Here is a 26,703-nt window from a genome sequence, read left to right on the forward strand (position 1 = left end):
ATGTACACAACAACAACAACAACCGCCATTCGCCACTAAGTGGCGGTGACGTCACCACGACGCTTGTGCCAGGCTATGTGCACCCTGTGGCCACACACACACACACGTACACACACACACACACACTACACACACACACACACTACACACACACGTACACACACACACACTACACACACACGTACACACACACACGTACACACACACACGTATACACACACACGTATACACACACACACATGTACACACACACACACATGTACACACACACGTACCCACACACACACACAGTACATACACACACACATGTACACACACACGTACACACACACACACACGTACACACACACACACGTACACATACACTACACACACACACACACGTACACACATACACACACTACACACACACACATGTACACACACACACATGTACACACACCTCTGATGGTGACCTCGATCTGACCTCCTCTCTCCCGGTACATGCAGTAGACAAAGTAGATGGACACGGGCTGTGGACAAACGTGACAGAGAGAGACACACTGCACCCTAACACCACTCACCACCACAACCACCACCACCAACACAACACAACCAACACAACCACAACCACCACCACCAACACAACCACTACCACAACCACTACCACCACCACCACTACCACCACCACCACCACCACCACCACAACCACCACCACAACCACCACCACAACCACCACCACAACCACCACCACACCACCACAACCACCACCACCACAACCACCACCCCCACCACAACGATCACCCCAACCACAACAACCACCACAACCACCACCACACCCACCACCACCCCAACCACAACCCCCACCACAACCACCACCCCCACCACAACCACCACCCCCACCACCACCACCGCCCCCACCACCACCACCGCCCCCACCACCACCACCACCCCCACCACCACCACCACCACCACAACCACCACCACAACCACCACCCCCACCAGACCACCACCCCCACCACCACCACAACCACCACCACCACACCACCACAACCACCACAACCACCACCACCACCACTCCCCCACCACACCACCACCACCACTACTCCCCCACCAGACCACCACCACAACCACCACAACCACCACCACCACAACCACCACAACCACCACCACCACAACCACCACAACCACCACAACCACCACCACCACCCCCACCACCACCACCACCACAACCACCACCACAACCACCACCCCCACCAGACCACCACCCCCACCACCACCACAACCACCACCACCACAACCACCACAACCACCACCACACCACCACAACCACCACAACCACCACCACACCACCACAACCACCACAACCACCACCACCACCCCCACCACCACCACCACCACAACCACCACCACAACCACCACCCCCACCAGACCACCACCCCCACCACCACCACAACCACCACCACCACAACCACCACAACCACCACCACACCACCACAACCACCACAACCACCACCACACCACCACAACCACCACAACCACCACCACCACCACTACTCCCCCACCAGACCACCACCACAACCACCATAACCACCACAACCACCACCACCACAACCACCACCACCACCACTCCCCCACCACCCCTACCACAACCACCACAACCACAACCACCACCACCACTCCCCCACCCCCACCACCACAACCACTCCCCCACCACACCACCACCACCCCCACCACAACCACCACCCCCACCACAACCACCACCACCACCACTCCCCCACCACCCCCACCACCACCCCCACCACCACAACCACTCCCCCACCACACCCCCACCACAACCACCACAACCACAACCACCACCACCACTCCCCCACCCCCACCACCTGGTACCCTGTCACCTGGTGAGTCAGCCGGGGTAGTAGGGCTACCTGGTACCCTGTCACCGGGGAGTCAGCCGGGGTAGTAGGGCTACCTGGTACCCTGTCACGTGGGGAGTCAGCCGGGGTAGTAGGGGTACCTGGTACCCCTGTCACCTGGGGAGTCAGCCGGGGTAGTAGGGGTACCTGGTACCCTGTCACGTGGGGAGTCAGCCGGGGTAGTAGGGCTACCTGGTACCCCTGTCACGTGGGGAGTCAGCCGGGGTAGTAGGGGTACCTGGTACCCTGTCACGTGGGGAGTCAGCCGGGGTAGTAGGGGTACCTGGTACCCTGTCACCAGGGAGTCAGCCGGGGTAGCAGGGGTACCTGGTACCCTGTCACCAGGGACTCAGCTGGAGTAGTAGGGGTACCTGGTACCCTGTCACGTGGTGAGTCAGCCGGGGTAGTAGGGGTACCTGGTACCCCTGTCACGTGGGGAGTCAGCCGGGGTAGTAGGGGTACCTGGTACCCCTGTCACCAGGGGAGTCAGCCGGGGTAGTAGGGGTACCTGGTACCCTGTCACGTGGGGAGTCAGCCGGGGTAGTAGGGGTACCTGGTACCCCTGTCCCCCGGGGAGTCAGCCGGGGTAGTAGGGGTACCTGGTACCCCTGTCACCTGGGGAGTCAGCCGGGGTAGTAGGGGTACCTGGTACCCTGTCACCAGGGAGTCAGCCGGGGTAGTAGGGGTACCTGGTACCCCTGTCACGTGGGGAGTCAGCCGGGGTAGTAGGGGTACCTGGTACCCCTGTCACGTGGGGAGTCAGCCGGTAGTAGTAGGGGTACCTGGTACCCTGTCACCAGGGAGTCAGCCGGGGTAGTAGGGGTACCTGGTACCCCTGTCACCAGGGAGTCAGCCGGGGTAGTAGGGGTACCTGGTACCCCTGTCACGTGGGGAGTCAGCCGGTAGTAGTAGGGGTACCTGGTACCCTGTCACATGGGGTAGTCAGCTGGTAGTACTAGGGGTACCTGGTACCCCGGTCCCCCGGGGAGTCAGCCGGGGTAGTACTAGGGGTGACCCGAAAGTTCGTAGCTACACCGCCGCTCCCCCACATCACATTAACTCACGCGACCGGTGACGATGCCCTGGAACCTCCCCCCGTCCCTCCCCTAGGTAGACTCGGCCTCAAACGAGTGAGGCTGGTGTGGTAGCGTCCAGCACCTTGACAATGAGCGACAGGATGGCGACCCCGCAGCTGAATCGCACCGCGGGCGCTTGCGAGTAGACGTGGTAGGTGAGGCCTAGTGACACCGGGTCGGAGGCCATGGAGAGGACAAGCCCGGCGAGGAACTGGGAAGGCAGTCGTCATCGTCGTCATCATCGTCGTCATCGTCGTAACAATCGTCGTCATCACAATCATCGCCGTCGTCGTGATGACGTTCTCATTATATCATTACCACCATCACAATCATCATCGCAATCATCATCACATTCATTATATCATTACCATCGTCACAATCATCATCATCATCATCCACATTCATTATATCATTACCATCATCGCAATCATCATCACAATCATAATCATCACATTCATTATATCATTACCATCATCACAATCATCACGATCATCACAATCATCACATTAATTATATCATTACCATCATCACAATCATCATTACCATCGTCACAATCATCATCACATTCATTATATCATTACCATCATCACAATCATCATCACATTCATTATATCATTACCATCATCACAATCATCATCACAAGCATCATCACATTCATTATATAATTACCATCATCACAATCATCACGATCATCACAATCATCATCACATTCATTATATCATTACCATCATCACAATCATCATCACAATCATCACATTCATTATATCATTACCATCATCACAATTATTATCACATTCATTATATCATTACCATCATCCCAAATATCATCATCATATTTCATTATATCATTACCATCATCACAATCATCATCACAATCATCATCACATTCATTATATCATTACCATCACAATCATCACAATCATCATCACATTCATTATATCATTACCATCATCGCATATATCATCATCATATTCATTATATCATTACCATCATCACAATCATCATCACAATCATCATCACATTCATTATATCATTACCATCATCACAATAATCACAATCATCATTACATTCATTATATCATTACCATCATCACAATCATCACAATCATCATCACATTCATCATATCATTAACATCACAATCATCATCACAATCATCACAATCATCATCACATTAATTATATCATTACCATCATTACAATCATCACGATCATCACAATCATCATCACATTCATTATATCATTACCATGATCACAATCATCATCACAATCATCATCATCACATTCATTATATCATTACCATCATCACAATCATCACAATCATCATCACATTCATTATATCATTACCATCATCACAATCATCATCATCACATTCATTATATCATTATATCATTACCATCATCACAATCATCATCACAATCATCATCACATTCATTATATCATTACCATCACCACAATCATCATCACATTCATTATATCATTACCATCATCACAATCATCATCAAAATCATCATCACATTCATTACATCGTTACCATCATCACAATCATCACACTCATCACACTCATCATCACATTTATTATATCATTACCATCATCACAATCATCATCGCAATCATCATCACATTCATTATATCATTACCATCATCACAATCATCATCATCATCATCCACATTCATTATATCATTACCATCATCGCAATCATCATCACAATCATAATCATCACATTCATTATATCATTACCATCATCACAATCATCACGATCATCACAATCATCATCACATTAATTATATCATTACCATCATCACAATCATCATTACCATCGTCACAATCATCATCGCAATCATCATCACATTCATTATATCATTACCATCGTCACAATCATCATCACATTCATTATATCATTACCATCATCACAATCATCATCATAATCACCATCATCACATTCATTATATCATTACAATCATCACAATCATCACGATAATCACAATCATCATCACATTAATTATATCATTACCATCATCACAATCATCATTACCATCGTCACAATCATCATCACATTCATTATATCATTACCATCATCACAATCATCATCACATTCATTATATCATTACCATCATCACAATCATCATCACAAGCATCATCACATTCATTATATAATTACCATCATCACAATCATCACGATCATCACAATCATCATCACATTCATTATATCATTACCATCATCACAATCATCATCACAATAATCACATTCATTATATCATTACCATCATCACAATTATTATCACATTCATTATATCATTACCATCATCCCAAATATCATCATCATATTTCATTATATCATTACCATCATCACAATCATCACAATCATCATCACATTCATTATATCATTACCATCACAATCATCACAATCATCATCACATTCATTATATCATTACCATCATCGCAAATATCATCATCATATTCATTATATCATTAACATCATCACAATCATCATCACAATCATCATCACATTCATTATATCATTACCATCATCACAATCATCACAATCATCATTACATTCATTATATCATTACCATCATCACAATCATCACAATCATCATCACATTCATCATATCATTAACATCACAATCATCATCACAATCATCACAATCATCATCACATTAATTATATCATTACCATCATTACAATCATCACGATCATCACAATCATCATCACATTCATTATATCATTACCATGATCACAATCATCATCACAATCATCATCATCATCACATTCATTATATCATTACCATCATCACAATCATCACAATCATCATCACATTCATTATATCATTACCATCATCACAATCATCATCATCACATTCATTATATCATTATATCATTACCATCATCACAATCATCATCACAATCATCATCACATTCATTATATCATTACCATCACCACAATCATCATCACATTCATTATATCATTACCATCATCACAATCATCATCAAAATCATCATCACATTCATTACATCGTTACCATCATCACAATCATCACACTCATCATCACATTCATTATATCATTACCATCATCACAATCATCATCACAATCATCACATTCATTATATCATTACCATCGTCAAAATCATCATCACAATCATCATCACATTCATTACATCATTACCATCATCACAATCATCACACTCATCATCACATTCATTATATCATTACCATCATCACAATCATCACAATCATCATCACATTCATTATATCATTACCATCATCATAATCATCACAATCATCATCATCACATTCATTATATCATTACCATCACAATCATCATTACAATCGTCAAGTCATCACATTCATTATATCATTACCATCATCACAATCATCACAATCATCACATTCATTATATCATCACCACCATCACAATCATCACGATCATCACAATCATCATCACATTCATTATATCATTACCATCATCACAATTATCATCACAATCATCATCATCACATTCATTATATAATTACCATCATTACAATCATCACGATCATCACAATCATCATCATCACATTCATTATATCATTACCATCATCATCACTTTCATTATATCATTACCGTCATCACAATCATCATCATCATCATCACATTCATTATATCATTACCATCATCACAATCATCATAACATTCATGATATCATTACCATCATCACAATCATCACAATCATCATCACATTCATTATATCATCACAATCATCATCACAATCATCATCACAATAATCACAATCATCATCACATTCATTATATCATTACCATCATCACAATCATCATCACAATCGTCATCACAATCATCATCATCATCACATTCATTATATAATTACCATCATTACAATCATCACGATCATCACAATCATCATCACATTCATTATATCATTACCGTCATCACAATCATCACAATCATCATCATCATCATCACATTCATTATATCATTACCATCATCACAATCATCTTAACATTCATTATATCATTACCATCATCACAATCATCACAAATCATCATCACATTCATTATATCATCACAATCATCATCACAATCATCATCACAATAATCACAATCATCATCACATTCATTATATCATTACCATCATCACAATCATCATCACAATCGTCATCACAATCATCATCATCACATTCATTATATAATTACCATCATTACAATCATCACGATCATCACAATCATCATCGCATTCATTATATAATTACCATCATTACAATCATCACAATCATCATCATCACATTCATCATATCATTACCATCATTACTACACCGCCCCGGTCGCCACGGCGACACCGCCCCGGTCGCCACGGCGACACCGCCCCGGTCGCCACGGCGACACCGCCCCGGTCGCCACGGCGACACCGCCCCGGTTACCATGGTGATGGCGTCGACGGACTCGGGATTGGCCACGGCCCAGACGCCCAGGGCCAGGGCCGTGAAGTTGCTCCACCCGTAGCTGGGACTCATCTCATGCACCAGCGTCGCCCTGGCAACGGGAGGGAGGGGGGAGGGGAGGGGGAGGAGGGGGGGAGGGGGAGGAGGAGGGGAGGTGGAGGAGGAGGGGAGGGAGGGCAGGGGGTAGGGGGAGGTGGGGGAGGAGGGGGGAATCAGCAAATGAGGTTGAACTACACCCTGAGTGTCTACTACACCCTGAGTCTCTACTACACCCTGAGTCTCTACTACACCCTGAGTCTCTACTACACCCTGAGTCTCTACTACACCCTGAGTCTCTACTACAGCCTGAGTCTCTACTACAGCCTGAGTCTCTACTACACCCTGAGTCTCTGCTACAGCCTGAGTCTCTACTACGCCCTGAGTCTCTACTACAGCCTGAGTCTCTACTACAACCCGAGTCTCTGCTACACCCTGAGTCTCTACTACACCCTGAGTCTCTACTACAGCCTGAGTCTCTACTACAGCCTGAGTCTCTACTACACCCTGAGTCTCTGCTACAGCCTGAGTCTCTACTACGCCCTGAGTCTCTACTACACCCTGAGTCTCTACTACACCCTGAGTCTCTACTACACCCTGAGTCTCTACTACAGCCTGAGTCTCTACTACACCCTGAGTCTCTGCTACAGCCTGAGTCTCTACTACGCCCTGAGTCTCTACTACAGCCTGAGTCTCTACTACACCCTGAGTCTCTGCTACACCCTGAGTCTCTACTACAGCCTGAGTCTCTACTACACCCTGAGTCTCTACTACACCCTGAGTCTCTACTACAGCCTGAGTCTCTACTACACCGTGAGTCTCTACTACTGCCTGAGTCTCTACTACACCCTGAGTCTCTACTACACCCTGAGTCTCTACTACTGCCTGAGTCTCTACTACACCCTGAGTCTCTACTACACCCTGAGTCTCTACTACACCCTGAGTCTCTACTACACCCTGAGTCTCTGCTACACCCTGAGTCTCTACTACTGCCTGAGTCTCTACTACACCCTGAGTCTCTACTACACCCTGAGTCTCTACTACTGCCTGAGTCTCTACTACAGCCTGAGTCTCTGCTACACCCTGAGTCTCTACTACACCCTGAGTCTCTACTACTGCCTGAGTCTCTACTACACCCTGAGTCTCTACTACACCCTGAGTCTCTACTACAGCCTGAGTCTCTACTACACCCTGAGTCTCTACTACAGCCTGAGTCTCTGCTACACCCCGAGTCTCTACTACACCCTGAGTCTCTACTACACCCCGAGTCTCTACTACACCCTGAGTCTCTACTACACCCTGAGTCGCTACTACACCCTGAGTCTCTACTACACCCTGAGTCTCTACTACACCCTGAGTCTCTGCTACACCCTGAGTCTCTACTACAGCCTGAGTCTCTACTACACACTGAGTCTCTACTACAGCCTGAGTCTCTACTACACCCTGAGTCTCTACTTCGCCCTGAGTCTCTACTACACCCTGAGTCTCTACTACACCCTGAGTCTCTGCTACACCCTGAGTCTCTACTACACCCTGAGTCTCTACTACTGCCTGAGTCTCTACTACACCCTGAGTCTCTACTACACCCTGAGTCTCTACTACAGCCTGAGTCTCTACTACACCCTGAGTCTCTACTACAGCCTGAGTCTCTGCTACACCCCGAGTCTCTACTACACCCTGAGTCTCTAATACACCCCGAGTCTCTACTACACCCTGAGTCTCTACTACACCCTGAGTCGCTACTACACCCTGAGTCTCTACTACACCCTGAGTCTCTACTACACCCTGAGTCTCTGCTACACCCTGAGTCTCTACTACAGCCTGAGTCTCTACTACACACTGAGTCTCTACTACAGCCTGAGTCTCTACTACACCCTGAGTCTCTACTTCGCCCTGAGTCTCTACTACACCCTGAGTCTCTACTACACCCTGAGTCTCTACTACACCCTGAGTCTCTACTACACCCTGAGTCTCTGCTAAACCCTGAGTCTCTACTACACCCTGAGTCTCTGCTACACCCTGAGTCTCTACTACACCCTGAGTCTCTACTACACCCTGAGTCTCTGCTACACCCTGCGTCTCTGCTACACCCTGAGTCTCTACTACAACCCGAGTCTCTACTACACCCTGTGTCTCTACTACACCCTGTGTCTCTACTACACCCTGAGTCTCTACTACACCCTGAGTCTCTACTAGAGCCTGAGTCTCTACTACACCCTGAGTCTCTGCTACACCCTGAGTCTCTACTACACCCTGTGTCTCTACTACACCCTGAGTCTCTACTACACCCTGTGTCTCTACTACACCCTGAGTCTCTACTACACCCTGAGTCTCTACTTCACCCTGAGTCTCTACTACACCCCGAGTCTCTACTACAGCCTGAGTCTCTACTGCACCCTGAGTCTCTACTACACCCTGAGTCTCTACTACAGCCTGAGTCTCTACTACACCCTGAGTCTCTACAAGAGCCTGAGTCTCTACTACACCCTACGTCTCTGCTACACCCTGAGTCTCTACTACACCCTGAGTCTCTACTACAGCCTGAGTCTCTACTACACCCTGAGTCTCTACTACACCCTGAGTCTCTACTACACCCTGAGTCTCTACTACAGCCTGAGTCTCTACTACACCCTGAGTCTCTACTACACCCCGAGTCTCTACTACACCCCGAGTCTCTACTAGACCCTGAGTCTCTGCTACACCCTGAGTCTCTACTACAGCCTGAGTCTCTACTACACCTGAGTCTCTGCTACACCCTGAGTCTCTGCTACACCCTGAGTCTCTGCTACACCCTGAGTCTCTGCTACACCCTGAGTCTCTACTACACCCTGAGTCTCTACTACACCTTGAGTCTCTGCTACACCCTGAGTCTCTACTACACCCTGAGTCTCTGCTACACCCTGAGTCTCTACTACACCCTGAGTCTCTACTAGACCCTGAGTCTCTGCTACACCCTGAGTCTCTACTACAGCCTGAGTCTCTGCTACACCCTGAGTCTCTGCTACACCCTGAGTCTCTGCTACACCCTGAGCATATACTACACCCTGGGTCTCTACTACACCCTGAGTCTCTACTACACCCTGAGTCTCTACTACACCCCGAGTCTCTGCTACACCCTGAGTCTCTACTACAGCCTGAATCTCTGCTACACCCTGAGTCTCTGCTACACCCTGAGTCTCTGCTACACCCTGAGTATATACTACACCCTGAGTCTCTACTACACCCTGAGTCTCTACTACACACTGAGTCTCTACTACACCACGAGTCTCTGCTACACCCTGAGTCTCTACTACAGCCTGAGTCTCTACTACACCCTGAGTCTCTACTACACCCTGAGTCTCTACTACACCCTGAGTCTCTACTACACCCTGAGTCTCTACTACACCCCGAGTCTCTACTACACCCCGAGTCTCTACTACAGCCTGAGTCTCTACTACAGCCTGAGTCTCTACTACACCCTGAGTCTCTACTACACCCTGAATCTCTACTACACCCCGAGTCTCTACTACACCCTGAGTCTCTACTACAGCCTGAGTCTCTACTACACCCTGAGTCTCTACTACACCCTGAGTCTCTACTACAGCCTGAGTCTCTACTACACCCTGAGTCTCTACTACACCCTGAGTCTCTACTACACCCTGAGTCTCTACTACAGCCCGAGTCTCTACTACACCCCGAGTCTCTACTACACCCCGAGTCTCTACTACACCCCGAGTCTCTACTACACCCCGAGTCTCTACTACACCCTGAGTCTCTACTACACCCTGAGTCTCTACTACACCCTGAGTCTCTACTACACCCTAAGTCTCTACTACACCCTGAGTCTCTACTACACCCTGAGTCTCTACTACACCCTGAGTCTCTACTACAGCCTGAGTCTCTGCTACACCCTAAGTCGCTACTACACCCTGAGTCTCTACTACACCCTGAGTCTCTACTACACCCTAAGTCTCTACTACACCCTGAGTCTCTACTACACCCTGAGTCTCTACTACAGCCTGAGTCTCTGCTACACCCTGAGTCTCTACTACACCCTGAGTCTCTACTACAGCCTGAGTCTCTGCTACACCCTAAGTCGCTACTACACCCTGAGTCTCTACTACACCCTGAGTCTCTACTACAGCCTGAGTCTCTACTACACCCTGAGTCTCTACTCCACCGTGAGTCTTTGCTACACCCTGAGTCTCTACTACACCCTGAGTCTCTACTACACCCTGAGTCTCTACTACAGCTTGAGTCTCTGCTACACCCTAAGTCTCTGCTACACCCTGAGTCTCTACTACACCCTGAGTCTCGACTACAGCCTGAGTCTCTACTACACCCTGAGTCTCTACTACACCCTGAGTCTCTACTACAGCCTGAGTCTCTGCTGCACCCTAAGTCGCTACTACACCCTGAGTCTCTACTACACCCTGAGTCTCTACTACACCCTAAGTCTCTACTACACCCTGAGTCTCTCTACACCCTGAGTCTCTACTACAGCCTGAGTCTCTGCTACACCCTGAGTCGCTACTACACCCTGAGTCTCTACTACAGCCTGAGTCTCTACTACACCCTGAGTCTCTACTACACCCTGAGTCTCTACTACAGCCTGAGTCTCTACTACACCCTGAGTCTCTACTCCACCGTGAGTCTTTGCTACACCCTGAGTCTCTACTACATCCCGAGTCTCTACTACACCCTGAGTCTCTACTACACCCTGAGTCTCTACTACAGCCTGAGTCTCTGCTACACCCTAAGTCTCTGCTACACCCTGAGTCTCTACTACACCCTGAGTCTCGACTACAGCCTGAGTCTCTACTACACCCTGAGTCTCTACTACACCCTGAGTCTCTACTACACCCTGAGTCTCTACCACAGCCTGAGTCTCTACTACACCCTGAGTCTCTACTACACCCTGAGTCTCTACTACACCCCGAGTCTCTGCTACACCCTAAGTCTCTACTACACCCTGAGTCTCTACTACACCCTGAGTCTCGACTACAGCCTGAGTCTCTACTACACCCTGAGTCTCTACTACACCCTGTGTCTCTACTACACCCTGAGTCTCTACTACAGCCTGAGTCTCTACTACACCCTGAGTCTCTACTACAGCCTGAGTCTCTGCTACACCCTGAGTCGCTACTACACCCTGAGTCTCTACTACAGCCTGAGTCTCTACTACACCCTGAGTCTCTACTACACCCTGAGTCTCTACTACAGCCTGAGTCTCTACTACACCCTGAGTCTCTACTCCACCGTGAGTCTTTGCTACACCCTGAGTCTCTACTACATCCTGAGTCTCTACTACACCCTGAGTCTCTACTACACCCTGAGTCTCTACTACAGCCTGAGTCTCTGCTACACCCTAAGTCTCTGCTACACCCTGAGTCTCTACTACACCCTGAGTCTCGACTACAGCCTGAGTCTCTACTACACCCTGAGTCTCTACTACACCCTGAGTCTCTACTACACCCTGAGTCTCTACCACAGCCTGAGTCTCTACTACACCCTGAGTCTCTACTACACCCTGAGTCTCTACTACACCCCGAGTCTCTGCTACACCCTAAGTCTCTACTACACCCTGAGTCTCTACTACACCCTGAGTCTCGACTACAGCCTGAGTCTCTACTACACCCTGAGTCTCTACTACACCCTGTGTCTCTACTACACCCTGAGTCTCTACTACACCCTGAGTCTCTACTACAGCCTGAGTCTCTACTACACCCTGAGTCTCTACTACACCCCGAGTCTCTACTACACCCTGAGTCACTGCTACACCCTGAGTCTCTACTACACCCTGAGTCTCTGCTACAGCCTGAGTCTCTACTACGCCCTGAGTCTCTACTACAGCCTGAGTCTCTACTACAACCCGAGTCTCTGCTACACCCTGAGTCTCTACTACACCCTGAGTCTCTACTACAGCCTGAGTCTCTACTACAGCCTGAGTCTCTACTACACCCTGAGTCTCTGCTACAGCCTGAGTCTCTACTACGCCCTGAGTCTCTACTACACCCTGAGTCTCTACTACACCCTGAGTCTCTACTACAGCCTGAGTCTCTACTACACCCTGAGTCTCTACTACACCCTGAGTCTCTACTACTGCCTGAGTCTCTACTACACCCTGAGTCTCTACTACACCCTGAGTCTCTACTACTGCCTGAGTCTCTACTACACCCTGAGTCTCTACTACAGCCTGAGTCTCTACTACACCCTGAGTCTCTGCTACAGCCTGAGTCTCTACTACGCCCTGAGTCTCTACTACACCCTGAGTCTCTACTACACCCTGAGTCTCTACTACAGCCTGAGTCTCTACTACACCCTGAGTCTCTACTACACCCTGAGTCTCTACTACTGCCTGAGTCTCTACTACACCCTGAGTCTCTACTACACCCTGAGTCTCTACTACAGCCTGAGTCTCTACTACACCCTGAGTCTCTACTCCACCGTGAGTCTTTGCTACACCCTGAGTCTCTACTACATCCTGAGTCTCTACTACACCCTGAGTCTCTACTACACCCTGAGTCTCTACTACAGCCTGAGTCTCTGCTACACCCTAAGTCTCTGCTACACCCTGAGTCTCTACTACACCCTGAGTCTCGACTACAGCCTGAGTCTCTACTACACCCTGAGTCTCTACTACACCCTGAGTCTCTACTACACCCTGAGTCTCTACCACAGCCTGAGTCTCTACTACACCCTGAGTCTCTACTACACCCTGAGTCTCTACTACACCCCGAGTCTCTGCTACACCCTAAGTCTCTACTACACCCTGAGTCTCTACTACACCCTGAGTCTCGACTACAGCCTGAGTCTCTACTACACCCTGAGTCTCTACTACACCCTGTGTCTCTACTACACCCTGAGTCTCTACTACACCCTGAGTCTCTACTACAGCCTGAGTCTCTACTACACCCTGAGTCTCTACTACACCCCGAGTCTCTACTACACCCTGAGTCACTGCTACACCCTGAGTCTCTACTACACCCTGAGTCTCTGCTACAGCCTGAGTCTCTACTACGCCCTGAGTCTCTACTACAGCCTGAGTCTCTACTACAACCCGAGTCTCTGCTACACCCTGAGTCTCTACTACACCCTGAGTCTCTACTACAGCCTGAGTCTCTACTACAGCCTGAGTCTCTACTACACCCTGAGTCTCTGCTACAGCCTGAGTCTCTACTACGCCCTGAGTCTCTACTACACCCTGAGTCTCTACTACACCCTGAGTCTCTACTACAGCCTGAGTCTCTACTACACCCTGAGTCTCTACTACACCCTGAGTCTCTACTACTGCCTGAGTCTCTACTACACCCTGAGTCTCTACTACACCCTGAGTCTCTACTACTGCCTGAGTCTCTACTACACCCTGAGTCTCTACTACAGCCCGAGTCTCTACTACACCCCGAGTCTCTACTACACCCCGAGTCTCTACTACACCCCGAGTCTCTACTACACCCTGAGTCTCTACTACACCCTGAGTCTCTACTACACCCTAAGTCTCTACTACACCCTGAGTCTCTACTACACCCTGAGTCTCTACTACACCCTGAGTCTCTACTACAGCCTGAGTCTCTGCTACACCCTAAGTCGCTACTACACCCTGAGTCTCTACTACACCCTGAGTCTCTACTACACCCTAAGTCTCTACTACACCCTGAGTCTCTACTACACCCTGAGTCTCTACTACAGCCTGAGTCTCTGCTACACCCTGAGTCTCTACTACACCCTGAGTCTCTACTACAGCCTGAGTCTCTGCTACACCCTAAGTCGCTACTACACCCTGAGTCTCTACTACACCCTGAGTCTCTACTACAGCCTGAGTCTCTACTACACCCTGAGTCTCTACTCCACCGTGAGTCTTTGCTACACCCTGAGTCTCTACTACACCCTGAGTCTCTACTACACCCTGAGTCTCTACTACAGCTTGAGTCTCTGCTACACCCTAAGTCTCTGCTACACCCTGAGTCTCTACTACACCCTGAGTCTCGACTACACCCTGAGTCTCTACTACACCCTGAGTCTCTACTACACCCTGAGTCTCTACTACAGCCTGAGTCTCTACTACAGCCTGAGTCTCTACTACACCGTGAGTCTCTACTACTGCCTGAGTCTCTACTACACCCTGAGTCTCTACTACACCCTGAGTCTCTACTACTGCCTGAGTCTCTACTACACCCTGAGTCTCTACTACACCCTGAGTCTCTACTACACCCTGAGTCTCTACTACACCCTGAGTCTCTGCTACACCCTGAGTCTCTACTACTGCCTGAGTCTCTACTACACCCTGAGTCTCTACTACACCCTGAGTCTCTACTACTGCCTGAGTCTCTACTACAGCCTGAGTCTCTGCTACACCCTGAGTCTCTACTACACCCTGAGTCTCTACTACTGCCTGAGTCTCTACTACACCCTGAGTCTCTACTACACCCTGAGTCTCTACTACAGCCTGAGTCTCTACTACACCCTGAGTCTCTACTACAGCCTGAGTCTCTGCTACACCCCGAGTCTCTACTACACCCTGAGTCTCTACTACACCCCGAGTCTCTACTACACCCTGAGTCTCTACTACACCCTGAGTCGCTACTACACCCTGAGTCTCTACTACACCCTGAGTCTCTACTACACCCTGAGTCTCTGCTACACCCTGAGTCTCTACTACAGCCTGAGTCTCTACTACACACTGAGTCTCTACTACAGCCTGAGTCTCTACTACACCCTGAGTCTCTACTTCGCCCTGAGTCTCTACTTCGCCCTGAGTCTCTACTACACCCTGAGTCTCTACTACTGCCTGAGTCTCTACTACACCCTGAGTCTCTACTACACCCTGAGTCTCTACTACAGCCTGAGTCTCTACTACACCCTGAGTCTCTACTACAGCCTGAGTCTCTGCTACACCCCGAGGCTCTACTACACCCTGAGTCTCTAATACACCCCGAGTCTCTACTACACCCTGAGTCTCTACTACACCCTGAGTCGCTACTACACCCTGAGTCTCTACTACACCCTGAGTCTCTACTACACCCTGAGTCTCTGCTACACCCTGAGTCTCTACTACAGCCTGAGTCTCTACTACACACTGAGTCTCTACTACAGCCTGAGTCTCTACTACACCCTGAGTCTCTACTTCGCCCTGAGTCTCTACTACACCCTGAGTCTCTACTACACCCTGAGTCTCTACTACACCCTGAGTCTCTACTACACCCTGAGTCTCTGCTAAACCCTGAGTCTCTACTACACCCTGAGTCTCTGCTACACCCTGAGTCTCTACTACACCCTGAGTCTCTACTACACCCTGAGTCTCTGCTACACCCTGCGTCTCTGCTACACCCTGAGTCTCTACTACAACCCGAGTCTCTACTACACCCTGTGTCTCTACTACACCCTGTGTCTCTACTACACCCTGAGTCTCTACTACACCCTGAGTCTCTACTAGAGCCTGAGTCTCTACTACACCCTGAGTCTCTGCTACACCCTGAGTCTCTACTACACCCTGTGTCTCTACTACACCCTGAGTCTCTACTACACCCTGTGTCTCTACTACACCCTGAGTCTCTACTACACCCTGAGTCTCTACTTCACCCTGAGTCTCTACTACACCCCGAGTCTCTACTACAGCCTGAGTCTCTACTGCACCCTGAGTCTCTACTACACCCTGAGTCTCTACTACAGCCTGAGTCTCTACTACACCCTGAGTCTCTACAAGAGCCTGAGTCTCTACTACACCCTACGTCTCTGCTACACCCTGAGTCTCTACTACACCCTGAGTCTCTACTACAGCCTGAGTCTCTACTACACCCTGAGTCTCTACTACACCCTGAGTCTCTACTACACCCTGAGTCTCTACTACAGCCTGAGTCTCTACTACACCCTGAGTCTCTACTACACCCCGAGTCTCTACTACACCCCGAGTCTCTACTAGACCCTGAGTCTCTGCTACACCCTGAGTCTCTACTACAGCCTGAGTCTCTACTACACCTGAGTCTCTGCTACACCCTGAGTCTCTGCTACACCCTGAGTCTCTGCTACACCCTGAGTCTCTGCTACACCCTGAGTCTCTACTACACCCTGAGTCTCTACTACACCTTGAGTCTCTGCTACACCCTGAGTCTCTACTACACCCTGAGTCTCTGCTACACCCTGAGTCTCTACTACACCCTGAGTCTCTACTAGACCCTGAGTCTCTGCTACACCCTGAGTCTCTACTACAGCCTGAGTCTCTGCTACACCCTGAGTCTCTGCTACACCCTGAGTCTCTGCTACACCCTGAGCATATACTACACCCTGAGTCTCTACTACACCCTGAGTCTCTACTACACCCTGAGTCTCTACTACACCCCGAGTCTCTGCTACACCCTGAGTCTCTACTACAGCCTGAGTCTCTGCTACACCCTGAGTCTCTGCTACACCCTGAGTCTCTGCTACACCCTGAGTATATACTACACCCTGAGTCTCTACTACACCCTGAGTCTCTACTACACCCTGAGTCTCTACTACACCACGAGTCTCTGCTACACCCTGAGTCTCTACTACAGCCTGAGTCTCTACTACACCCTGAGTCTCTACTACACCCTGAGTCTCTACTACACCCTGAGTATCTACTACACCCTGAGTCTCTACTACACCCTGAGTCTCTACTACACCCCGAGTCTCTACTACACCCCGAGTCTCTACTACAGCCTGAGTCTCTACTACAGCCTGAGTCTCTACTACACCCTGAGTCTCTACTACACCCTGAATCTCTACTACACCCCGAGTCTCTACTACACCCTGAGTCTCTACTACAGCCTGAGTCTCTACTACACCCTGAGTCTCTACTACACCCTGAGTCTCTACTACAGCCTGAGTCTCTACTACACCCTGAGTCTCTACTACACCCTGAGTCTCTACTACACCCTGAGTCTCTACTACAGCCCGAGTCTCTACTACACCCCGAGTCTCTACTACACCCCGAGTCTCTACTACACCCCGAGTCTCTACTACACCCCGAGTCTCTACTACACCCTGAGTCTCTACTACACCCTGAGTCTCTACTACACCCTGAGTCTCTACTACACCCTAAGTCTCTACTACACCCTGAGTCTCTGCTACACCCTGAGTCTCTACTACAGCCTGAGTCTCTACTACACACTGAGTCTCTACTACAGCCTGAGTCTCTACTACACCCTGAGTCTCTACTACTGCCTGAGTCTCTACTACAGCCTGAGTCTCTGCTACACCCTGAGTCTCTACTACACCCTGAGTCTCTACTACTGCCTGAGTCTCTACTACACCCTGAGTCTCTACTACACCCTGAGTCTCTACTACAGCCTGAGTCTCTACTACACCCTGAGTCTCTACTACAGCCTGAGTCTCTGCTACACCCCGAGTCTCTACTACACCCTGAGTCTCTACTACACCCCGAGTCTCTACTACACCCTGAGTCTCTACTACACCCTGAGTCGCTACTACACCCTGAGTCTCTACTACACCCTGAGTCTCTACTACACCCTGAGTCTCTGCTACACCCTGAGTCTCTACTACAGCCTGAGTCTCTACTACACACTGAGTCTCTACTACAGCCTGAGTCTCTACTACACCCTGAGTCTCTACTTCGCCCTGAGTCTCTACTTCGCCCTGAGTCTCTACTACACCCTGAGTCTCTGCTACACCCTGAGTCTCTACTACACCCTGAGTCTCTACTACTGCCTGAGTCTCTACTACACCCTGAGTCTCTACTACACCCTGAGTCTCTACTACAGCCTGAGTCTCTACTACACCCTGAGTCTCTACTACAGCCTGAGTCTCTGCTACACCCCGAGTCTCTACTACACCCTGAGTCTCTAATACACCCCGAGTCTCTACTACACCCTGAGTCTCTACTACACCCTGAGTCGCTACTACACCCTGAGTCTCTACTACACCCTGAGTCTCTACTACACCCTGAGTCTCTGCTACACCCTGAGTCTCTACTACAGCCTGAGTCTCTACTACACACTGAGTTTCTACTACAGCCTGAGTCTCTACTACACCCTGAGTCTCTACTTCGCCCTGAGTCTCTACTACACCCTGAGTCTCTACTTCGCCCTGAGTCTCTACTTCGCCCTGAGTCTCTACTACACCCTGAGTCTCTGCTACACCCTAAGTCTCTACTACACCCTGAGTCTCTCTACACCCTGAGTCTCTACTACAGCCTGAGTCTCTGCTACACCCTGAGTCGCTACTACACCCTGAGTCTCTACTACAGCCTGAGTCTCTACTACACCCTGAGTCTCTACTACACCCTGAGTCTCTACTACAGCCTGAGTCTCTACTACACCCTGAGTCTCTACTCCACCGTGAGTCTTTGCTACACCCTGAGTCTCTACTACATCCTGAGTCTCTACTACACCCTGAGTCTCTACTACACCCTGAGTCTCTACTACAGCCTGAGTCTCTGCTACACCCTAAGTCTCTGCTACACCCTGAGTCTCTACTACACCCTGAGTCTCGACTACAGCCTGAGTCTCTACTACACCCTGAGTCTCTACTACACCCTGAGTCTCTACTACACCCTGAGTCTCTACCACAGCCTGAGTCTCTACTACACCCTGAGTCTCTACTACACCCTGAGTCTCTACTACACCCCGAGTCTCTGCTACACCCTAAGTCTCTACTACACCCTGAGTCTCTACTACACCCTGAGTCTCGACTACAGCCTGAGTCTCTACTACACCCTGAGTCTCTACTACACCCTGTGTCTCTACTACACCCTGAGTCTCTACTACAGCCTGAGTCTCTACTACACCCTGAGTCTCTACTACAGCCTGAGTCTCTGCTACACCCTGAGTCGCTACTACACCCTGAGTCTCTACTACAGCCTGAGTCTCTACTACACCCTGAGTCTCTACTACACCCTGAGTCTCTACTACAGCCTGAGTCTCTACTACACCCTGAGTCTCTACTCCACCGTGAGTCTTTGCTACACCCTGAGTCTCTACTACATCCTGAGTCTCTACTACACCCTGAGTCTCTACTACACCCTGAGTCTCTACTACAGCCTGAGTCTCTGCTACACCCTAAGTCTCTGCTACACCCTGAGTCTCTACTACACCCTGAGTCTCGACTACAGCCTGAGTCTCTACTACACCCTGAGTCTCTACTACACCCTGAGTCTCTACTACACCCTGAGTCTCTACCACAGCCTGAGTCTCTACTACACCCTGAGTCTCTACTACACCCTGAGTCTCTACTACACCCCGAGTCTCTGCTACACCCTAAGTCTCTACTACACCCTGAGTCTCTACTACACCCTGAGTCTCGACTACAGCCTGAGTCTCTACTACACCCTGAGTCTCTACTACACCCTGTGTCTCTACTACACCCTGAGTCTCTACTACACCCTGAGTCTCTACTACACCCTAAGTCTCTACTACAGCCTGAGTCTCTACTACACCCTGAGTCTCTACTACACCCCGAGTCTCTACTACACCCTGAGTCACTGCTACACCCTGAGTCTCTACTACACCCTGAGTCTCTGCTACAGCCTGAGTCTCTACTACGCCCTGAGTCTCTACTACAGCCTGAGTCTCTACTACAACCCGAGTCTCTGCTACACCCTGAGTCTCTACTACACCCTGAGTCTCTACTACAGCCTGAGTCTCTACTACAGCCTGAGTCTCTACTACACCCTGAGTCTCTGCTACAGCCTGAGTCTCTACTACGCCCTGAGTCTCTACTACACCCTGAGTCTCTACTACACCCTGAGTCTCTACTACAGCCTGAGTCTCTACTACACCCTGAGTCTCTACTACACCCTGAGTCTCTACTACTGCCTGAGTCTCTACTACACCCTGAGTCTCTACTACACCCTGAGTCTCTACTACTGCCTGAGTCTCTACTACACCCTGAGTCTCTACTACAGCCCGAGTCTCTACTACACCCCGAGTCTCTACTACACCCCGAGTCTCTACTACACCCCGAGTCTCTACTACACCCTGAGTCTCTACTACACCCTGAGTCTCTACTACACCCTAAGTCTCTACTACACCCTGAGTCTCTACTACACCCTGAGTCTCTACTACACCCTGAGTCTCTACTACAGCCTGAGTCTCTGCTACACCCTAAGTCGCTACTACACCCTGAGTCTCTACTACACCCTGAGTCTCTACTACACCCTAAGTCTCTACTACACCCTGAGTCTCTACTACACCCTGAGTCTCTACTACAGCCTGAGTCTCTGCTACACCCTGAGTCTCTACTACACCCTGAGTCTCTACTACAGCCTGAGTCTCTGCTACACCCTAAGTCGCTACTACACCCTGAGTCTCTACTACACCCTGAGTCTCTACTACAGCCTGAGTCTCTACTACACCCTGAGTCTCTACTCCACCGTGAGTCTTTGCTACACCCTGAGTCTCTACTACACCCTGAGTCTCTACTACACCCTGAGTCTCTACTACAGCTTGAGTCTCTGCTACACCCTAAGTCTCTGCTACACCCTGAGTCTCTACTACACCCTGAGTCTCGACTACAGCCTGAGTCTCTACTACACCCTGAGTCTCTACTACACCCTGAGTCTCTACTACAGCCTGAGTCTCTGCTGCACCCTAAGTCGCTACTACACCCTGAGTCTCTACTACACCCTGAGTCTCTACTACACCCTAAGTCTCTACTACACCCTGAGTCTCTCTACACCCTGAGTCTCTACTACAGCCTGAGTCTCTGCTACACCCTGAGTCGCTACTACACCCTGAGTCTCTACTACAGCCTGAGTCTCTACTACACCCTAAGTCTCTACTACACCCTGAGTCTCTACTACAGCCTGAGTCTCTACTACACCCTGAGTCTCTACTCCACCGTGAGTCTTTGCTACACCCTGAGTCTCTACTACATCCTGAGTCTCTACTACACCCTGAGTCTCTACTACACCCTGAGTCTCTACTACAGCCTGAGTCTCTGCTACACCCTAAGTCTCTGCTACACCCTGAGTCTCTACTACACCCTGAGTCTCGACTACAGCCTGAGTCTCTACTACACCCTGAGTCTCTACTACACCCTGAGTCTCTACTACACCCTGAGTCTCTACTACACCCTGAGTCTCTACTACACCCTGAGTCTCTACTACACCCCGAGTCTCTGCTACACCCTAAGTCTCTACTACACCCTGAGTCTCTACTACACCCTGAGTCTCGACTACAGCCTGAGTCTCTACTACACCCTGAGTCTCTACTACACCCTGTGTCTCTACTACACCCTGAGTCTCTACTACACCCTGAGTCTCTACTACACCCTAAGTCTCTACTACAGCCTGAGTCTCTACTACACCCTGAGTTTCTACTACACCCCGAGTCTCTACTACACCCTGAGTCACTGCTACACCCTGAGTCTCTACTACACCCTGAGTCTCTGCTACAGCCTGAGTCTCTACTACGCCCTGAGTCTCTACTACAGCCTGAGTCTCTACTACAACCCGAGTCTCTGCTACACCCTGAGTCTCTACTACACCCTGAGTCTCTACTACAGCCTGAGTCTCTACTACAGCCTGAGTCTCTACTACACCCTGAGTCTCTGCTACAGCCTGAGTCTCTACTACGCCCTGAGTCTCTACTACACCCTGAGTCTCTACTACACCCTGAGTCTCTACTACACCCTGAGTCTCTACTACAGCCTGAGTCTCTACTACAGCCTGAGTCTCTACTACACCCTGAGTCTCTACTACACCCTGAGTCTCTACTACTGCCTGAGTCTCTACTACACCCTGAGTCTCTACTACTGCCTGAGTCTCTACTACACCCTGAGTCTCTACTACACCCTGAGTCTCTACTACACCCTGAGTCTCTACTACACCCTGAGTCTCTGCTACACCCTGAGTCTCTACTACTGCCTGAGTCTCTACTACACCCTGAGTCTCTACTACACCCTGAGTCTCTACTACTGCCTGAGTCTCTACTACAGCCTGAGTCTCTGCTACACCCTGAGTCTCTACTACACCCTGAGTCTCTACTACTGCCTGAGTCTCTACTACACCCTGAGTCTCTACTACACCCTGAGTCTCTACTACAGCCTGAGTCTCTACTACACCCTGAGTCTCTACTACAGCCTGAGTCTCTGCTACACCCCGAGTCTCTACTACACCCTGAGTCTCTACTACACCCCGAGTCTCTACTACACCCTGAGTCTCTACTACACCCTGAGTCGCCACTACACCCTGAGTCTCTACTACACCCTGAGTCTCTACTACACCCTGAGTCTCTGCTACACCCTGAGTCTCTACTACAGCCTGAGTCTCTACTACACACTGAGTCTCTACTACAGCCTGAGTCTCTACTACACCCTGAGTCTCTACTTCGCCCTGAGTCTCTACTACACCCTGAGTCTCTACTACACCCTGAGTCTCTACTACACCCTGAGTCTCTGCTACACCCTGAGTCTCTACTACACCCTGAGTCTCTACTACTGCCTGAGTCTCTACTACACCCTGAGTCTCTACTACACCCTGAGTCTCTACTACAGCCTGAGTCTCTACTACACCCTGAGTCTCTACTACAGCCTGAGTCTCTGCTACACCCCGAGTCTCTACTACACCCTGAGTCTCTAATACACCCCGAGTCTCTACTACACCCTGAGTCTCTACTACACCCTGAGTCGCTACTACACCCTGAGTCTCTACTACACCCTGAGTCTCTACTACACCCTGAGTCTCTGCTACACCCTGAGTCTCTACTACAGCCTGAGTCTCTACTACACACTGAGTCTCTACTACAGCCTGAGTCTCTACTACACCCTGAGTCTCTACTTTGCCCTGAGTCTCTACTACACCCTGAGTCTCTACTACACCCTGAGTCTCTACTACACCCTGAGTCTCTACTACAGCCTGAGTCTCTACTACACCCTGAGTCTCTACTACACCCTGAGTCTCTACTACACCCTGAGTCTCTACTACAGCCCGAGTCTCTACTACACCCCGAGTCTCTACTACACCCCGAGTCTCTACTACACCCCGAGTCTCTACTACACCCCGAGTCTCTACTACACCCTGAGTCTCTACTACACCCTGAGTCTCTACTACACCCTGAGTCTCTACTACACCCTAAGTCTCTACTACACCCTGAGTCTCTGCTACACCCTGAGTCTCTACTACAGCCTGAGTCTCTACTACACACTGAGTCTCTACTACAGCCTGAGTCTCTACTACACCCTGAGTCTCTACTACTGCCTGAGTCTCTACTACAGCCTGAGTCTCTGCTACACCCTGAGTCTCTACTACACCCTGAGTCTCTACTACTGCCTGAGTCTCTACTACACCCTGAGTCTCTACTACACCCTGAGTCTCTACTACAGCCTGAGTCTCTACTACACCCTGAGTCTCTACTACAGCCTGAGTCTCTGCTACACCCCGAGTCTCTACTACACCCTGAGTCTCTACTACACCCCGAGTCTCTACTACACCCTGAGTCTCTACTACACCCTGAGTCGCTACTACACCCTGAGTCTCTACTACACCCTGAGTCTCTACTACACCCTGAGTCTCTGCTACACCCTGAGTCTCTACTACAGCCTGAGTCTCTACTACACACTGAGTCTCTACTACAGCCTGAGTCTCTACTACACCCTGAGTCTCTACTTCGCCCTGAGTCTCTACTTCGCCCTGAGTCTCTACTACACCCTGAGTCTCTGCTACACCCTGAGTCTCTACTACACCCTGAGTCTCTACTACTGCCTGAGTCTCTACTACACCCTGAGTCTCTACTACACCCTGAGTCTCTACTACAGCCTGAGTCTCTACTACACCCTGAGTCTCTACTACAGCCTGAGTCTCTGCTACACCCCGAGTCTCTACTACACCCTGAGTCTCTAATACACCCCGAGTCTCTACTACACCCTGAGTCTCTACTACACCCTGAGTCGCTACTACACCCTGAGTCTCTACTACACCCTGAGTCTCTACTACACCCTGAGTCTCTGCTACACCCTGAGTCTCTACTACAGCCTGAGTCTCTACTACACACTGAGTTTCTACTACAGCCTGAGTCTCTACTACACCCTGAGTCTCTACTTCGCCCTGAGTCTCTACTACACCCTGAGTCTCTACTTCGCCCTGAGTCTCTACTTCGCCCTGAGTCTCTACTACACCCTGAGTCTCTGCTACACCCTAAGTCTCTACTACACCCTGAGTCTCTCTACACCCTGAGTCTCTACTACAGCCTGAGTCTCTGCTACACCCTGAGTCGCTACTACACCCTGAGTCTCTACTACAGCCTGAGTCTCTACTACACCCTGAGTCTCTACTACACCCTGAGTCTCTACTACAGCCTGAGTCTCTACTACACCCTGAGTCTCTACTCCACCGTGAGTCTTTGCTACACCCTGAGTCTCTACTACATCCTGAGTCTCTACTACACCCTGAGTCTCTACTACACCCTGAGTCTCTACTACAGCCTGAGTCTCTGCTACACCCTAAGTCTCTGCTACACCCTGAGTCTCTACTACACCCTGAGTCTCGACTACAGCCTGAGTCTCTACTACACCCTGAGTCTCTACTACACCCTGAGTCTCTACTACACCCTGAGTCTCTACCACAGCCTGAGTCTCTACTACACCCTGAGTCTCTACTACACCCTGAGTCTCTACTACACCCCGAGTCTCTGCTACACCCTAAGTCTCTACTACACCCTGAGTCTCTACTACACCCTGAGTCTCGACTACAGCCTGAGTCTCTACTACACCCTGAGTCTCTACTACACCCTGTGTCTCTACTACACCCTGAGTCTCTACTACAGCCTGAGTCTCTACTACACCCTGAGTCTCTACTACAGCCTGAGTCTCTGCTACACCCTGAGTCGCTACTACACCCTGAGTCTCTACTACAGCCTGAGTCTCTACTACACCCTGAGTCTCTACTACACCCTGAGTCTCTACTACAGCCTGAGTCTCTACTACACCCTGAGTCTCTACTCCACCGTGAGTCTTTGCTACACCCTGAGTCTCTACTACATCCTGAGTCTCTACTACACCCTGAGTCTCTACTACACCCTGAGTCTCTACTACAGCCTGAGTCTCTGCTACACCCTAAGTCTCTGCTACACCCTGAGTCTCTACTACACCCTGAGTCTCGACTACAGCCTGAGTCTCTACTACACCCTGAGTCTCTACTACACCCTGAGTCTCTACTACACCCTGAGTCTCTACCACAGCCTGAGTCTCTACTACACCCTGAGTCTCTACTACACCCTGAGTCTCTACTACACCCCGAGTCTCTGCTACACCCTAAGTCTCTACTACACCCTGAGTCTCTACTACACCCTGAGTCTCGACTACAGCCTGAGTC

At 49.5% G+C, this 26,703-nt stretch overlaps 2 protein-coding genes across 2 annotated transcripts in view; both read right to left on the reverse strand.

Moving 5' to 3' along the window:
• Window positions 1-26,703, reverse strand: part of LOC116937404 (E3 ubiquitin-protein ligase UBR4) — a gene marked incomplete at its 5' end in the record, with an annotated part of 266,747 nt that overhangs the window by 71,802 nt on the left and 168,242 nt on the right.
• Window positions 1-26,703, reverse strand: part of LOC142908166 (type-1 angiotensin II receptor-associated protein-like) — a 48,998-nt gene that overhangs the window by 4,722 nt on the left and 17,573 nt on the right. The window contains exons 2-4 of the mRNA XM_076058464.1: window positions 7,383-7,494; window positions 3,054-3,182; window positions 443-512 (exon numbers count right to left, since the gene is read on the reverse strand). Coding sequence (XP_075914579.1) covers window positions 443-512; window positions 3,054-3,182; window positions 7,383-7,494 — 311 coding nt within the window. The remainder of the gene's footprint in view (window positions 1-442; window positions 513-3,053; window positions 3,183-7,382; window positions 7,495-26,703) is intronic.

This window comes from Petromyzon marinus, assembly GCF_048934315.1.
Source record: "Petromyzon marinus isolate PM22_M1 ecotype Great Lakes invasive population chromosome 75 unlocalized genomic scaffold, UKy_Petmar_22M1.pri1.0 chr75_unloc.2, whole genome shotgun sequence".
NCBI classification, from domain to species: domain Eukaryota; kingdom Metazoa; phylum Chordata; class Hyperoartia; order Petromyzontiformes; family Petromyzontidae; genus Petromyzon; species Petromyzon marinus.